This window comes from Hypanus sabinus, chromosome 25 (genome assembly GCF_030144855.1).
Source record: "Hypanus sabinus isolate sHypSab1 chromosome 25, sHypSab1.hap1, whole genome shotgun sequence".
NCBI classification, from domain to species: Eukaryota; Metazoa; Chordata; class Chondrichthyes; order Myliobatiformes; family Dasyatidae; genus Hypanus; species Hypanus sabinus.
In genome coordinates, this window is record NC_082730.1 from 45775865 (window position 1) to 45794310 (window position 18446).

Sequence of the window (18446 nt, forward strand, 5' to 3'; positions counted from 1 at the left end):
TGCAGGCATTGACGCTGGGTCCATTGTAGGTGGTTGCCTCTGAAGACCTGAGACCAGCAGTGGGCCACAGGCATTGACACTGGGCCCGTTGTAGGTGGTTGCTTCTGAAGACCTGAGACCAACAGTATACTGCAGGCATTGACGCTGGGTCCATTGTAGGTGGTTGCCTCTGAAGACCTGAGACCAGCAGTGGGCCACAGGCATTGACACTGGGCCCGTTGTAGGTGGTTGCTTCTGAAGACCTGAGACCAACAGTGTACTGCAGGCATTGACGCTGGGTCCATTGTAGGTGGTTGCCTCTGAAGACCTGAGACCAGCAGTGGGCCACAGGCATTGACACTGGGCCCGTTGTAGGTGGTTGCTTCTGAAGACCTGAGACCAACAGTGTATTGCAGGCATTGACGCTGGGCCCGTTGTTGTTTGTCATCTATATCAATGACCTGGATGCCAATGTGGTCAACTGGATCAGTAAATTTGTGGATGAGACCAAAATTGGGGTGGAGTGGGGAGTTAGTGGATAGCAAGGAAGACTATCAAAGCATGCAGCGGGATCCGGACTAGCTGGAAAATTGGGCTGAAAATGGCAGAAAGGATTGAATGCAGACAGTGTGAGCAGTTGTACTTTGGGATGACCAACAAGAGTAGGTCCTTCAAGTTGAGAAATAGGGCACCGTGGAGTGTGGCAGAACAAATCCATAATTCCTTTAAAGAGGCATCACAGGTAGATAGGATCATAAAGAAAGTTCTGGGCATTGGCCTTAATAAATCAATGCATTGAGTCTGGGAGTTGGGATGTTATGTTGAAATTATATTTTTGGTGGGGCTTAATTTGGAGTATTGTGTGCACCTACCTACAGGAAAAATATAAATAAGATTGAAATAGTGGAGAGAAAACTTACAAGGATGCTGTTGGGACTTGAGGCCCTGAGTTATAGGGAAGGGTTGAATTGGTTAGGATTTTATTCCCTGCAATGTAGGAGAATGTGGGGAGATTTGATAGAAATATACAAAATTATGAGGCAGATAGGGTAAATGCAAGGAGGCTCTTTCCACTGAGGTTGAGTGAGACTATATCCAGAGGTCATGGGTGAAGGGTGAAAGGTGAAATGTTTAAGGGGAATTTTTTCAGAGGATGGTGAGAGTGTGGAACGAGCTGGCAGCGAAAGCTATGAAGGGCAATGGTCCAGGTGCAGGTCAATATGGCTAGGCAGTTCAGCATGGATTAGATGGGCCAAAGGGCCTGTTCTGTGCTGTATTGTTCTATGGCTCTGACTTAAACTGCATGTCATTTACCTGCCTACCTATTGAACATGCTTAAATCATCCACCGCGTAGCTCATATTCCCCTTCAGCTCTGTACATCTGTAAAATTGGAAACGTTACACTTAATTCTCTCATCCAATCATTTTTGGTGGCAGGGTGAAGATACGACTCTACTCCTTCCCTCTGCTAGTCTGTAGGTCACCCTTGGGCAAGGTGTAGCAGCTGCTTAGCTCCCCGATCAGGATCACATGGAGCAGGTGATGGATGATCGTTTGAGCAGCTATTCGAGTTACTGTCGCCTTTCTGTCAACTTGAATCAATCTGGCTATTCTCCTCTGACCTCTCTCATTAACAGGGCTTTTTCACCCGCAGAAATGCCGCTCACTGAATTTTTTTTTTTGTTTTTTCAAACCATTCTCTGTAAACTCTACCCACTGCTGTGAGTGAAAATCAGAAGATCTGTGATACTCAAAGTACCCTATCTGGCACTAACAATCATTCCATAGCTAAAGTCACTTAGATCACATTTCTTCCCCATTCTTACAACTGAACCTCTTGACCAGGTCTGCTTGCTTTTATGCATTGAGTTTCTGCCTCGTGATTGGCTGATTAGATATTTGCATCGACAAGCAAGTGTACAGGAATATCTACAAAAAGTTGTCACTCTGTAATATATTTTTGCTGAGCACCATGAAATAGCTGCTGAAATACACAAAGGACTCGATGAGAAAGAGGAACCTTCTGCAGTTAACAAAAGACATGAAGGAAACTATTAAATCAAAAACTACAGTATGTAGAGTGGCAAATGCTGTGGTGGATCAGAGGACTGGGTATTTTTTCCAGGCATATGCAGCAAGAGACGAAAAAGATAATATTGAGAGGAGAAATTGGTTCTAAGAGTAAGCAGGCAAGTAATAATTATACGAAGTACAGATTGCTCATAGATATAAAAATGGAGGTCAAGTAGCATCCATGCCAGGACCACCGGACTCAAAAGCAGTTACCTCCCCCAAGCGGCAAAGCTGATCAACACCTCCACCCACTAATGCACAACCACCATTTCCTGTTGGTCATGTTACGTACACTTACTTCTGTACGTAGCATCACTTTATGGGCACACAAGATAGCTTATAAACATAGCTTGGTATGTATTTATACTTATGTGTTCTTTATGCTTATTGTGTTTTGTTTTGTGCTATACTGGATCTGGAGTAACAATTATTTTGTTCTCCTTTACTTTTGTGTAGTAGAAATGACATTAAACAATTAGGAATCTTGAAGTGTGAAAAAGAGAGTGACTAAGATGTATCTGGGAGCCCTGCAGAGCAAAATAATTATTAACAGGAAACAAGGAAATGTCAGATAGTTTCAACCAATACTTTGCATTTGTTTTCACAGAGGACGCTGGCAAACACCTCAGAGATAAAACAAGTTTCCAACAGAATGTTAGAACTCATAACCCTCCCTGTTGTAAGGGCAAGATAATGAGATTAAAGGCTGATTTATATTTGTGCGCCTCAGGTACTGTGTACCCTAAGCTGTGCCTTACGCTGTAGGGTGACGGGCACCTCCCCAAAAAAGTAACTCGCGCGTCATGGCGATGCAGACTGCAACAACAGAGAGTTGAGGAAGAGTTTCTTCTCCCAGAGAGTTGTGGAGGTGTGGAATGCACTGCCTCGGAAGACGGTGGAGGCCAATTCTCTGGATGCTTTCAAGAAGGAGCTGGATAGATATCTGATGGATAGGGGAATCAAGGGATATGGGGACAAGGCAGGGACTGGGTATTGATAGTGAATGATCAGCCATGATCTCAGAATGGCAGTGCAGACTCGAGGGGCCGAATGGTCTACTTCTGCACCTATTGTCTATTGTCTAACTGTGATTGGTCCGCTTGGTAGCCTTGCATTTCCTCCTACGCATTTCCGGTTGCTTCTTCTTCACCATGTCTGTACACCGATGCGGAAGAGATGAACCAAATCATCAAATCTACCTGCCAACATGTGAAAATGTTTGAAATGCATTTCCTCGTCCATGTCTCTCACGAAGAAACTGAACACAGTGGCATAGAAACCCCACCGTCAACTGGCATCTTGGCACACACCAATGCATGCTCGCTAAGGTGTAGAGCTATGCAGAAGTGAAAATCAGGGCTACAGTGTAGCCCGTACGCACAAATATAAATCAGCCCTAAAGGTGTGCAAGTCACCAGGACCTAACGGCCTACAGGAGTGAGACAGATCAGCTGGTACATTTTGGCCAAACTAAGCCCCTGACCCAATTAGCCGAAGCTTCATGGAAATAGTTAAAAAGATATAAAAGAGAACCTACCGTTTAACTGACTAAGAAATGATGTATTTAAATAAAATACAGACAAATTAGAACACTACCAATATGACTATTGTGCTATAAGATCGTGTTAGTTATCGGAGGAATTCACCCAGTGTATGCTGTCGTGTTCTTCTGATTGACTGTAAATAAAGAAAATCAGTGCAGACACCTAGAATAACTTTTTCTGCCAGGGTCAAATCTTTTTATGTCTTCTTGACACTGGTCTGAATTTTTATTAAGTCATAATATAAAACAAAATTATCAAAAATCACTACTTTTTAAATTGGCGTCTGTTGGCCCAAAAGGATAACATGACACAAGTACAGGCAAATGACGCTACTCAAAAGCTGTTTGCTCTAAGCACGGTGTAGTTCTAACGGCCAAACAAGTACATGTGACTGATGCTAGTTAGAAACTGTTCAGCAGCAGTCTCCTGTCCCCATTAAGAGGGCGGCAACGTGTTCGAAATAAACAAAGGGAATCCCGGATATATATAAAATGTTTTATGCATTGCATTGTACTGCTGCCACAAAACAACAACTTTCATGACATATGTCAATATTAGTACACCTGATTCTGCATCCAAAGGAATTGGTTTCTGAATTTGTAGCCTGAGTTCCGAGAGGTTGCCAGTTAACAGGAAAACTTTAAATGTCATTGCCTTGTACAAGAAGGGAGGGTGACAAAAACCACAGAAAACTACAGGGCAGTTAGTTTAACATCTGCTGTTGGCAAGATGCTGGAGTCTATAATCAAGGAAGTAATAGCTAGTTGCTTTGAAAAGTTTAATGTAATTAAGCTAAGTCTACATAATTTTATAAAAGAAAGTTATGTTTAACAAATCTGAGTGTCCATTCAGGATGTAACAAGCAGAAGTGATAAGGAGGATTTGTAGATGCAGTGTACACTCGTGGAACAGGCCATTCAGCCACAACGTTGAGCCCAACCAGCTAAAACGCTTAAACACTAAACCCTCCAACCTATGCAATGTCCATATCTCTCCAACTTCCAAACGTCTTATAAAAGCCTCTAATGTATTTCAGTCTATGACCATAACAGGCAGCATATTCCAGGTATCCATGTCACTGATTAAAAATCTTACCTCTCACATCCCCCTCTCACCTTTAATGCATGCCCCCTGGTACTTAGATATTTCAACCATGAGAAACTCCCTGTCTATTCTATGCCTCTCATAATCTTATAAACCTCTATCACATCTCCTCCCCCCCCACCCCAGACTCCGGTGCTCCACAGAAAACAACCTCCAGCTCGAGCAAGTCCCTTCACCACTACCCTCTGTCTTCAAGCCAGATCTGAATCCAAACAGACAATTTGCTTCAGGTCCCATGCATCTTAACATTCTGGATTAGCCTCCCATGAGGAACTTGCTGGCTCTCCCTAATTAGGCCATGGGTTCCCAAATGCTCATATATCCCATTCCTAACAATTTTCTCCAGCAAATTCCTTACAACTGAAGCAATACTCACCAGTCTATAGTTCCCTTGAACTTCCACTGTTCCCTTCTTAAATAGAGGCATATTAGCCACTTGTCAGTCATCCAGGACCTCTCCTGTGCTGAGAGAGGATACGAAGATACTGGTCAAGGCCCCAGCAATCTTGTCTTTTTCCTTCTTTGATAATCTGGAGTAAATCTCATCAGGCCCTGAGGAATAATTCATCAGCAGGCCCAACACTTCCCCCTTCTTGACTTCTAAACACCCTAAAGTATCTCCATATCCTTTGCCTTGGTAAATACTGAAGCAAACTGCACATAAAATATCTCACTCACATTCTCTGCATCCAAGCAAAATTTTCTCCCTTTATTCTGAGTGGTCCTATCCTTGCTAATCCTCTTGCTCTTGATGTTTGTGTATAATGCTCTGGGATTCACCTTAGTCCTTCTTGCCAAGGACTTTTCATGCCCCTTCTTGCTTTCCTAATTCCCTTCTGTAGTTCTTTTCTGGCTTCTTTAGACTTCTCACATGCTCTGTTTGACCCTGACTTCTGAAGCTTCACATACTTTTCCTTTTTCTTCTTGACTAAATTCATCACCTCTCTGGACATCCAAGGTTCTCTTATCTTTCCTTCTAACAGGAAGATACCTTTCCTGTGCTCTGTGCAATTGATCTTTAACACCCTCCACATGTCTGATGTGGACTTGCCAAGAAAAGGTGTTCCCAATTAACTCTTCTTATTTCCTGCCAACTGCTCCCACAATTTGCCCCACTTCAATTTAAAACTTTCCCGCAAAGCCCATACCTATCCTGAAAGTTAATGAGTTGTGGTCACATTCCCCAACTGCTCACCCACTGAAAGGTCAGTCACCTGGCCAGGCTCATGACCCCACACCAGGTCCTGTACGGCCTCTCCTCTCGCTTGACTAATTCAGCCGCATTGAAACCCCATACACCAAGGTCCCAGTTTATATTAGGGAATTTGAAGTCCCCATGAGAGCAACTTTATTATTTTATACAGGTTTCATGTTTTATTGTTTTACAATATTGAATCACAGTGGATTTAATTTGGTTTTTTTGACACTGATCAACAGAAGAGACTCTCACATCAAAGTAAAAACAAACTTCTTGATGAAATTATCTTCAAGGTATAATTTCCTGATGTCTGATGAAGATCAGACATAGCGTTTAGTCTGATGGCCAAAGAACCCGATTTTGGTTTTATCAGACCACAGAACATTTTTCCAGCTGTCTTCAGAATCTTCCACATGCCTTCCGGAAAACTCTAGCTGAGATTTCATGTGAGTTTTTTCAACAGTGGCTTTCTCTTTACCACTCTCCCATAAAGCTGTGACTGGTGAAGCAGCCGGGAAACAGTGTTGTATGCGCAGTATTTCCCATCTCAGCCACTGAGGCTTCTAACTCCTCCTGGTCTCTTGGTGGCCTCCCTCACTAGTCCCCTTCTTGCACAGTCACTCAGTTTTTGGGAATAGCTTGTTCTAGGCAGATTTACAGCTGTGCCATATTCTTTCCATTTCTTGATGATGGACTTAATTGTACTCCAGTGGATATTCACCGACTTGGAAATTTTCTTGTTTCCGTCTTCTGACTTGTGCTTTTCAATAACCTTTTCACAGAGTTGCTTAGAGTGTTCATCTTCATGGTGTACTTTTTGCTAGGATATTGACTCAACAGCAGTTGGACCTTCCAGATACAGGTTTATTTTTACCCCAATCAATTGAAACACCTTGACTGCACACAGGTGATCTCCATTTAACTAATCATGTGACTTCTAAGACCAATTGGCTGCACCAGTGATGATTTGGTGTGTCAAATTAAAGGGTCTGAATATTTCTGCAATCCATTTTTTTATATTTGTAATTAATTTAGATCACTTTATAGAGATCTATTTTCACACAAAGTTTTTTTTCTGTTGATCACTGTCAAAAAAGTCAAGTTAAATCCACTGTAATTCAATGTTGTAAATCAATTAACCATGAAAACTTCCAAGAGGGGGAGAATACATTTTATATCCATTCTTCACTGTCCCGGTGACTACTGAGGGTCTGTAGTACAAACCCATCAGTTTGACTGTGCCCTTACTTTTCCTGAGTTCTACCCAAATAGACTCAGCGTCTGCCCCTCCCATTATGTTTCCTGAGTGCAGCTGTGATGTCCTTGATTAATAGTGCAATTCTGCTCCCCTCTTTTACCTCCTCCTCTATCTTTACTGGAACTTCAAAAACTTGGTACATTAATCACTCGTTCCCGCCCCTCTCACAATTAGTAATGGCTACAACAAAATAGTTTCACTTACTGTTCCATGCTCTAAGTTCATCACCCTCACCCATAATACTCTGAGTATTAAAATATGCACACTTCAAACTATCCGACCCACATACCTGTCTTGATTTTTCCAATCCTTCCCTACTGACCGGGTTTCAGTTCCCTGCCTCCTACATGACTAGTTCAAACTCTCCCATGTAAATTTAACGGTCACTTTATTAAGTTCACCTGCATACCAGCAAGTATCTAATCAACCAATCATGTGGCAGCAATTCAGCGCATAGAAGCATACAGGCACGGTCACAGGTTCAGTTGTTGTTCAGACCAAAATCAGAATTAAGGGGGTGGGGAGAGAAGGGAGGATGGTTTGATTATCTCAGAAACTGCTGATCTCCTGGGATTTTTGAGCACAACAGCCTCTAGAGTTTAGAGAACGATGCAAAAACATTTTTAAAAATCCGCCAAGCAGAATCCTGTGGAGTGTAAATACCTTGTTAATGAGAGAGGTCAGAGCAGAATGGCCGGACTAGCTCAAGCTGACACAGTGACTAATTTATTAGGTACCTCCTGTACTGAATAAAGTGGCCATTGGGTGGTTAACATTCCAGAAGAATTTGATAAAAGGCTATCACACTATACAAGAGCTCACAGTCTGGGGAAAATGATGAATGGGTAGAGTTAATGAACCTTTCTCAGGATGTAAGTATGTAACTAGTGGAGCACCACCAAAAACTATCAATCTATGGCCCTGAATTATTTACCATTTCACTGGCTTGGAGGAGAGAGCGGTGTACAAGATATTTGAGAATACCAACATGAAAACCCATTGAGTCTGCTCCATATTCTATCATGGCTGATTTATTATCCCTCTCACCTCATTCTCCTGCCTTCTTCCTGTAACATTTGACACCCGTACTAATTAAGAAGTTATCAACCTCCACTTTAAATATACACAGCCATCTGTGGCAAGGAATTCCACGCATTCACCAACTTTTGGGTAAAGAAATTCCTCATCTCTTTTCTAGAGGTCATGCCCTCTGGTGCTAGACTCCCCGACTATAGGAAACATCCTCTACACACCCACTCGATCTGTGCCTTCCGGTCCTATACTCCCCGACTATAGGAAACATCCTCTCCACACCCACTCGATCTGTGCCCTCCGGTCCTATACTCCCCGACTATAGGAAACATACTCTACACACCCACTCGATCTGTGCCTTCCGGTCCTATACTCCCCGACTATAGGAAACATCCTCTCCACACCCACTCGATCTGTGCCCTCCGGTCCTATACTCCCCGACTATAGGAAACATACTCTACACACCCACTCGATCTGTGCCCTCCGGTCCTATACTCCCCGGCTATAGGAAACATCCTCCCCACACCCACTCGATCTGTGCCCTCCGGTCCTATACTCCCCGACTATAGGAAACATCTTCTCCACACCCACTCGATCTGTGCCCTCCGGTCCTATACTCCCCGACTATAGGAAACATACTCTCCACACCCACTCGATCTGTGCCCTCCGGTCCTATACTCCCCGACTATAGGATACATCCTCTACACACCCACTCGATCTGTGTCCTCCGGTCCTATACTCCCCGACTATAGGAAACATCCTCTCCACACCCACTCGATCTGTGTCCTCCGGTCCTATACTCCCCGACTATAGGAAACATCCTCTCCACACCCACTCGATCTGTGCCCTCCGGTCCTATACTCCCCGACTATAGGAAACATCCTCTCCACACCCACTCGATCTGTGCCCTCCGGTCCTATACTCCCCGACTATAGGAAACATCCTCTCCACACCCACTCGATCTGTGCCCTCCGGTCCTATACTCCCCGGCTATAGGAAACATCCTCTCCACACCCACTCGATCTGTGCCCTCCGGTCCTATACTCCCCGACTATAGGAAACATCCTCTCCACACCCACTCGATCTGTGCCCTCCGGTCCTATACTCCCCGACTATAGGAAACATCCTCTCCACACCCACTCGATCTGTGTCCTCCGGTCCTATATTCCCCGACTATAGGAAACATCCTCTCCACACCCACTCGATCTGTGCCCTCCGGTCCTATACTCCCCGACTATAGGAAACATCCTCTTCACACCCACTCGATCTGTGCCCTCCGGTCCTATACTCCCCGACTATAGGAAACATCCTCTCCACACCCACTCGATCTGTGCCCTCCGGTCCTATACTCCCCGACTATAGGAAACATCTTCTCCACACCCACTCGATCTGTGCCCTCCGGTCCTATACTCCCCGACTATAGGAAACATCCTCTCCACACCCACTCGATCTGTGCCCTCCGGTCCTATACTCCCCGACTATAGGAAACATACTCTCCACACCCACTCGATCTGTGCCCTCCGGTCCTATACTCCCCGACTATAGGAAACATCCTCTCCACACCCACTCGATCTGTGCCCTCCGGTCCTATACTCCCCGACTATAGGAAACATCCTCTCCACACCCACTCGATCTGTGCCCTCCGGTCCTATACTCCCCGACTATAGGAAACATCCTCTCCACACCCACTCGATCTGTGCCCTCCGGTCCTATACTCCCCGACTATAGGAAACATACTCTCCACACCCACTCGATCTGTGCCCTCCGGTCCTATACTCCCCGACTATAGGAAACATCCTCTCCACACCCACTCGATCTGTGCCCTCCGGTCCTAGACTCCCCCACTATAGGAAACATACTCTCCACACCCACTCGATCTGTGCCCTCCGGTCCTATACTCCCCGACTATAGGAAACATACTCTCCACACCCACTCGATCTGTGCCCTCCGGTCCTAGACTCCCCCACTATAGGAAACATACTCTCCACACCCACTCGATCTGTGCCCTCCGGTCCTATACTCCCCGACTATAGGAAACATCCTCTCCACACCCACTCGATCTGTGCCCTCCGGTCCTATACTCCCCGACTATAGGAAACATACTCTCCACACCCACTCGATCTGTGCCCTCCGGTCCTATACTCCCCGACTATAGGAAACATCCTCTCCACACCCACTCGATCTGTGCCCTCCGGTCCTATACTCCCCGGCTATAGGAAACATCCGGTCTGTTATTTCTTCAGCGATCTGATCAGGGCATGGATGTCAGCCGGTGATAGCGGCGAGAAGAGTTCAAAATGAGACATCTTATAGAGCAGGAGACAAGAGTAGAAGGAGACAAGAGTAGAAGGAGACAAGAGTAGAAGGAGACAAGAGTAGAAAGAGACAAGAGTAGCAGGAGACAAGAGTAGCAGGAGACAAGAGTAGAAGGAGACAAGAGTAGAAGGAGACAAGAGTAGAAGGAGACAAGAGTAGAAGGAGACAAGAGTAGAAGGAGACAAGAGTAGAAGGAGACAAGAGTAGAAGGAGACAAGAGTAGCAGGAGACAAGAGTAGAAGGAGACAAGAGTAGAAGGAGACAAGAGTAGCAGGAGACAAGAGTAGCAGGAGACAAGAGTAGAAGGAGACAAGAGTAGAAGGAGACAAGAGTAGAAGGAGACAAGAGTAGAAGGAGACAAGAGTAGCAGGAGACAAGAGTAGAAGGAGACAAGAGTAGAAGGAGACGGAGACAAGAGTAGAAGGAGACGGAGACAAGAGTAGAAGGAGACGGAGACAAGAGTAGAAGGAGACAAGAGTAGCAGGAGACAAGAGTAGAAGGAGACAAGAGTAGAAGGAGTCAAGAGTAGAAGGAGACAAGAGTAGAAGGAGACAAGAGTAGAAGGAGTCAAGAGTAGAAGGAGACAAGAGTAGAAGGAGACAAGAGTAGAAGGAGACGGAGACAAGAGTAGCAGGAGACAAGAGTAGAAGGAGACAAGAGTAGAAGGAGACAAGAGTAGAAGGAGACAAGAGTAGAAGGAGACAAGAGTAGAAGGAGACGGAGACAAGAGTAGAAGGAGACAAGAGTAGAAGGAGACAAGAGTAGAAGGAGACAAGAGTAGAAGGAGACAAGAGTAGAAGGAGACAAGAGTAGAAGGAGACAAGAGTAGAAGGAGACAAGAGTAGAAGGAGACAAGAGTAGAAGGAGACAAGAGTAGAAGGAGACAAGAGTAGAAGGAGACAAGAGTAGAAGGAGACAAGAGTAGAAGGAGACGGAGACAAGAGTAGAAGGAGACAAGAGTAGAAGGAGACAAGAGTAGAAGGAGACAAGAGTAGAAGGAGACAAGAGTAGAAGGAGACAAGAGTAGCAGGAGACAAGAGTAGAAGGAGACAAGAGTAGAAGGAGACAAGAGTAGAAGGAGACAAGAGTAGAAGGAGACAAGAGTAGAAGGAGACGGAGACAAGAGTAGAAGGAGACAAGAGTAGAAGGAGACAAGAGTAGAAGGAGACAAGAGTAGAAGGAGACAAGAGTAGAAGGAGACAAGAGTAGAAGGAGACAAGAGTAGAAGGAGACAAGAGTAGAAGGAGACAAGAGTAGAAGGAGACAAGAGTAGAAGGAGACAAGAGTAGAAGGAGACGGAGACAAGAGTAGAAGGAGACAAGAGTAGAAGGAGACAAGAGTAGAAGGAGACAAGAGTAGAAGGAGACAAGAGTAGAAGGAGACGGAGACAAGAGTAGAAGGAGACAAGAGTAGAAGGAGACAAGAGTAGAAGGAGACAAGAGTAGAAGGAGACAAGAGTAGCAGGAGACAAGAGTAGAAGGAGACAAGAGTAGAAGGAGACAAGAGTAGAAGGAGACGGAGACAAGAGTAGAAGGAGACGGAGACAAGAGTAGAAGGAGACAAGAGTAGAAGGAGACGGAGACAAGAGTAGAAGGAGACAAGAGTAGAAGGAGACAAGAGTAGCAGGAGACAAGAGTAGAAGGAGACAAGAGTAGAAGGAGACGGAGACAAGAGTAGAAGGAGACGGAGACAAGAGTAGAAGGAGACGGAGACAAGAGTAGAAGGAGACAAGAGTAGCAGGAGACAAGAGTAGAAGGAGACAAGAGTAGAAGGAGACAAGAGTAGAAGGAGACAAGAGTAGCAGGAGACAAGAGTAGAAGGAGACAAGAGTAGAAGGAGACGGAGACAAGAGTAGAAGGAGACGGAGACAAGAGTAGAAGGAGACGGACAAGAGTAGAAGGAGACAAGAGTAGCAGGAGACAAGAGTAGAAGGAGACAAGAGTAGAAGGAGTCAAGAGTAGAAGGAGACAAGAGTAGAAGGAGACAAGAGTAGAAGGAGTCAAGAGTAGAAGGAGACAAGAGTAGAAGGAGACAAGAGTAGAAGGAGACGGAGACAAGAGTAGCAGGAGACAAGAGTAGAAGGAGACAAGAGTAGAAGGAGACAAGAGTAGAAGGAGACAAGAGTAGAAGGAGACAAGAGTAGAAGGAGACGGAGACAAGAGTAGAAGGAGACAAGAGTAGAAGGAGACAAGAGTAGAAGGAGACAAGAGTAGAAGGAGACAAGAGTAGAAGGAGACAAGAGTAGAAGGAGACAAGAGTAGAAGGAGTCAAGAGTAGAAGGAGACAAGAGTAGAAGGAGACAAGAGTAGAAGGAGACAAGAGTAGAAGGAGACAAGAGTAGAAGGAGACGGAGACAAGAGTAGAAGGAGACAAGAGTAGAAGGAGACAAGAGTAGAAGGAGACAAGAGTAGAAGGAGACAAGAGTAGAAGGAGACAAGAGTAGCAGGAGACAAGAGTAGAAGGAGACAAGAGTAGAAGGAGACAAGAGTAGAAGGAGACAAGAGTAGAAGGAGACAAGAGTAGAAGGAGACGGAGACAAGAGTAGAAGGAGACAAGAGTAGAAGGAGACGGAGACAAGAGTAGAAGGAGACAAGAGTAGAAGGAGACAAGAGTAGAAGGAGACAAGAGTAGAAGGAGACAAGAGTAGAAGGAGACAAGAGTAGAAGGAGACAAGAGTAGAAGGAGACAAGAGTAGAAGGAGACAAGAGTAGAAGGAGACAAGAGTAGAAGGAGACAAGAGTAGAAGGAGACAAGAGTAGAAGGAGACGGAGACAAGAGTAGAAGGAGACAAGAGTAGAAGGAGACAAGAGTAGAAGGAGACAAGAGTAGAAGGAGACAAGAGTAGAAGGAGACAAGAGTAGCAGGAGACAAGAGTAGAAGGAGACGGAGACAAGAGTAGAAGGAGACAAGAGTAGAAGGAGACAAGAGTAGAAGGAGACAAGAGTAGAAGGAGACAAGAGTAGAAGGAGACAAGAGTAGAAGGAGACAAGAGTAGAAGGAGACAAGAGTAGAAGGAGACAAGAGTAGAAGGAGACAAGAGTAGAAGGAGACAAGAGTAGAAGGAGACAAGAGTAGAAGGAGACAAGAGTAGAAGGAGACGGAGACAAGAGTAGCAGGAGACAAGAGTAGAAGGAGACAAGAGTAGAAGGAGACAAGAGTAGAAGGAGACAAGAGTAGAAGGAGACAAGAGTAGAAGGAGACGGAGACAAGAGTAGAAGGAGACAAGAGTAGAAGGAGACAAGAGTAGAAGGAGACAAGAGTAGAAGGAGACAAGAGTAGAAGGAGACAAGAGTAGAAGGAGACAAGAGTAGAAGGAGACAAGAGTAGAAGGAGACAAGAGTAGAAGGAGACAAGAGTAGAAGGAGACAAGAGTAGAAGGAGACAAGAGTAGAAGGAGACAAGAGTAGAAGGAGACGGAGACAAGAGTAGAAGGAGACAAGAGTAGAAGGAGACAAGAGTAGAAGGAGACAAGAGTAGAAGGAGACAAGAGTAGAAGGAGACAAGAGTAGCAGGAGACAAGAGTAGAAGGAGACAAGAGTAGAAGGAGACAAGAGTAGAAGGAGACAAGAGTAGAAGGAGACAAGAGTAGAAGGAGACGGAGACAAGAGTAGAAGGAGACAAGAGTAGAAGGAGACAAGAGTAGAAGGAGACAAGAGTAGAAGGAGACAAGAGTAGAAGGAGACAAGAGTAGAAGGAGACAAGAGTAGAAGGAGACAAGAGTAGAAGGAGACAAGAGTAGAAGGAGACAAGAGTAGAAGGAGACAAGAGTAGAAGGAGACAAGAGTAGAAGGAGACAAGAGTAGAAGGAGACAAGAGTAGAAGGAGACGGAGACAAGAGTAGAAGGAGACAAGAGTAGAAGGAGACAAGAGTAGAAGGAGACAAGAGTAGAAGGAGACAAGAGTAGAAGGAGACGGAGACAAGAGTAGAAGGAGACAAGAGTAGAAGGAGACAAGAGTAGAAGGAGACAAGAGTAGAAGGAGACAAAAGGAGAAGGAGACAAGAGTAGCAGGAGACAAGAGTAGAAGGAGACAAGAGTAGAAGGAGACAAGAGTAGAAGGAGACGGAGACAAGAGTAGAAGGAGACGGAGACAAGAGTAGAAGGAGACAAGAGTAGAAGGAGACGGAGACAAGAGTAGAAGGAGACAAGAGTAGAAGGAGACAAGAGTAGCAGGAGACAAGAGTAGAAGGAGACAAGAGTAGAAGGAGACGGAGACAAGAGTAGAAGGAGACGGAGACAAGAGTAGAAGGAGACGGAGACAAGAGTAGAAGGAGACAAGAGTAGCAGGAGACAAGAGTAGAAGGAGACAAGAGTAGAAGGAGACAAGAGTAGAAGGAGACAAGAGTAGCAGGAGACAAGAGTAGAAGGAGACAAGAGTAGAAGGAGACGGAGACAAGAGTAGAAGGAGACGGAGACAAGAGTAGAAGGAGACGGACAAGAGTAGAAGGAGACAAGAGTAGCAGGAGACAAGAGTAGAAGGAGACAAGAGTAGAAGGAGTCAAGAGTAGAAGGAGACAAGAGTAGAAGGAGACAAGAGTAGAAGGAGTCAAGAGTAGAAGGAGACAAGAGTAGAAGGAGACGGAGACAAGAGTAGCAGGAGACAAGAGTAGAAGGAGACAAGAGTAGAAGGAGACAAGAGTAGAAGGAGACAAGAGTAGAAGGAGACAAGAGTAGAAGGAGACGGAGACAAGAGTAGAAGGAGACAAGAGTAGAAGGAGACAAGAGTAGAAGGAGACAAGAGTAGAAGGAGACAAGAGTAGAAGGAGACAAGAGTAGAAGGAGACAAGAGTAGAAGGAGTCAAGAGTAGAAGGAGACAAGAGTAGAAGGAGACAAGAGTAGAAGGAGACAAGAGTAGAAGGAGACAAGAGTAGAAGGAGACAAGAGTAGAAGGAGACGGAGACAAGAGTAGAAGGAGACAAGAGTAGAAGGAGACAAGAGTAGAAGGAGACAAGAGTAGAAGGAGACAAGAGTAGAAGGAGACAAGAGTAGCAGGAGACAAGAGTAGAAGGAGACAAGAGTAGAAGGAGACAAGAGTAGAAGGAGACAAGAGTAGAAGGAGACAAGAGTAGAAGGAGACGGAGACAAGAGTAGAAGGAGACAAGAGTAGAAGGAGACGGAGACAAGAGTAGAAGGAGACAAGAGTAGAAGGAGACAAGAGTAGAAGGAGACAAGAGTAGAAGGAGACAAGAGTAGAAGGAGACAAGAGTAGAAGGAGACAAGAGTAGAAGGAGACAAGAGTAGAAGGAGACAAGAGTAGAAGGAGACAAGAGTAGAAGGAGACAAGAGTAGAAGGAGACAAGAGTAGAAGGAGACAAGAGTAGAAGGAGACGGAGACAAGAGTAGAAGGAGACAAGAGTAGAAGGAGACAAGAGTAGAAGGAGACAAGAGTAGAAGGAGACAAGAGTAGAAGGAGACAAGAGTAGCAGGAGACAAGAGTAGAAGGAGACAAGAGTAGAAGGAGACAAGAGTAGAAGGAGACAAGAGTAGAAGGAGACAAGAGTAGAAGGAGACGGAGACAAGAGTAGAAGGAGACAAGAGTAGAAGGAGACAAGAGTAGAAGGAGACAAGAGTAGAAGGAGACAAAAGGAGAAGGAGACAAGAGTAGCAGGAGACAAGAGTAGAAGGAGACAAGAGTAGAAGGAGACAAGAGTAGAAGGAGACGGAGACAAGAGTAGAAGGAGACGGAGACAAGAGTAGAAGGAGACAAGAGTAGAAGGAGACGGAGACAAGAGTAGAAGGAGACAAGAGTAGAAGGAGACAAGAGTAGCAGGAGACAAGAGTAGAAGGAGACAAGAGTAGAAGGAGACGGAGACAAGAGTAGAAGGAGACGGAGACAAGAGTAGAAGGAGACGGAGACAATAGTAGAAGGAGACAAGAGTAGCAGGAGACAAGAGTAGAAGGAGACAAGAGTAGAAGGAGTCAAGAGTAGAAGGAGACAAGAGTAGAAGGAGACAAGAGTAGAAGGAGTCAAGAGTAGAAGGAGACAAGAGTAGGAGTAGAAGGAGACAAGAGTAGAAGGAGACAAGAGTAGAAGGAGACAAGAGTAGAAGGAGACAAGAGTAGAAGGAGACAAGAGTAGAAGGAGACAAGAGTAGAAGGAGACAAGAGTAGAAGGAGACAAGAGTAGAAGGAGACAAGAGTAGCAGGAGACAAGAGTAGAAGGAGACAAGAGTAGAAGGAGACGGAGACAAGAGTAGAAGGAGACAAGAGTAGAAGGAGACAAGAGTAGAAGGAGACAAGAGTAGAAGGAGACAAGAGTAGAAGGAGACAAGAGTAGAAGGAGACAAGAGTAGAAGGAGACAAGAGTAGAAGGAGACAAGAGTAGAAGGAGACAAGAGTAGCAGGAGACAAGAGTAGAAGGAGACAAGAGTAGAAGGAGACAAGAGTAGAAGGAGACAAGAGTAGAAGGAGACAAGAGTAGAAGGAGACGGAGACAAGAGTAGAAGGAGACAAGAGTAGAAGGAGACAAGAGTAGAAGGAGACAAGAGTAGAAGGAGACAAGAGTAGAAGGAGACAAAAGGAGAAGGAGACAAGAGTAGCAGGAGACAAGAGTAGAAGGAGACAAGAGTAGAAGGAGACAAGAGTAGAAGGAGACGGAGACAAGAGTAGAAGGAGACAAGAGTAGAAGGAGACGGAGACAAGAGTAGAAGGAGACGGAGACAAGAGTAGAAGGAGACAAGAGTAGAAGGAGACAAGAGTAGCAGGAGACAAGAGTAGAAGGAGACAAGAGTAGAAGGAGACGGAGACAAGAGTAGAAGGAGACGGAGACAAGAGTAGAAGGAGACGGAGACAAGAGTAGAAGGAGACAAGAGTAGCAGGAGACAAGAGTAGAAGGAGACAAGAGTAGAAGGAGTCAAGAGTAGAAGGAGACAAGAGTAGAAGGAGACAAGAGTAGAAGGAGTCAAGAGTAGAAGGAGGCAAGAGTAGCAGGAGACAAGAGTAGCAGGAGACAAGAGTAGCAGGAGACAAGAGTAGAAGGAGTCAAGAGTAGAAGGAGTCAAGAGTAGCAGGAGACAAGAGTAGAAGGAGACAAGAGTAGAAGGAGACAAGAGTAGAAGGAGTCAAGAGTAGAAGGAGACAAGAGTAGCAGGAGACAAGAGTAGCAGGAGACGAGTAGAAGGAGACAAGAGTAGAAGGAGACAAAAGGAGAAGGAGACAAGAGTAGAAGGAGACAAGAGTAGAAGGAGACAAGAGTAGCAGGAGACAAGAGTAGAAGGAGACAAAAGGAGAAGGAGACAAGAGTAGAAAGAGTCAAAAGGAGACAAGAGTAGAAGGAGACAAGAGTAGAAGGAGTCAAGAGTAGAAGGAGTCAAGAGTAGCAGGAGACAAGTGTAGCAGGAGACAAGAGTAGAAGGAGACAAGAGTAGAAGGAGACAAGAGTAGAAGGAGACAAGAGTAGAAGGAGTCAAGAGTAGAAGGAGTCAAGAGTAGCAGGAGACAAGAGTAGCAGGAGACAAGTGTAGCAGGAGACAAGAGTAGAAGGAGACAAGAGTAGAAGGAGACAAGAGTAGAAGGAGACAAGAGTAGAAGGAGACAAGAGTAGAAGGAGACAAGAGTAGAAGGAGACAAAAGGAGACAAGAGTAGAAGGAGACAAGAGTAGAAGGAGTCAAGAGTAGAAGGAGTCAAGAGTAGCAGGAGACAAGAGTAGCAGGAGACGAGTAGAAGGAGACAAGAGTAGAAGGAGACAAGAGTAGCAGGAGACAAGAGTAGAAGGAGACAAGAGTAGCAGGAGACAAGAGTAGCAGGAGACAAGAGTAGAAGGAGACAAGAGTAGAAGGAGACAAGAGTAGAAGGAGACGGAGACAAGAGTAGAAGGAGACAAGAGTAGAAGGAGACAAGAGTAGAAGGAGACAAGAGTAGAAGGAGACAAGAGTAGAAGGAGACGGAGACAAGAGTAGAAGGAGACAAGAGTAGAAGGAGACAAAAGGAGAAGGAGACAA

General features: G+C 45.1%; 1 protein-coding gene across 7 annotated transcripts in view; it reads right to left on the reverse strand.

Moving 5' to 3' along the window:
- The window catches only part of shisa4 (shisa family member 4), a 139527-nt gene that overhangs the window by 42029 nt on the left and 79052 nt on the right, over nt 1-18446 (reverse strand). For 5 of the 7 annotated variants that reach the window (XM_059950514.1, XM_059950515.1, XM_059950520.1 and 2 more), the window contains one exon: nt 5078-5165. The exons of the other annotated variants lie outside the window; for them this stretch is intronic. In XM_059950514.1, the coding sequence (XP_059806497.1) occupies nt 5078-5165 (88 nt within the window). The remainder of the gene's footprint in view (nt 1-5077; nt 5166-18446) is intronic. 7 annotated transcript variants of the gene reach the window in all.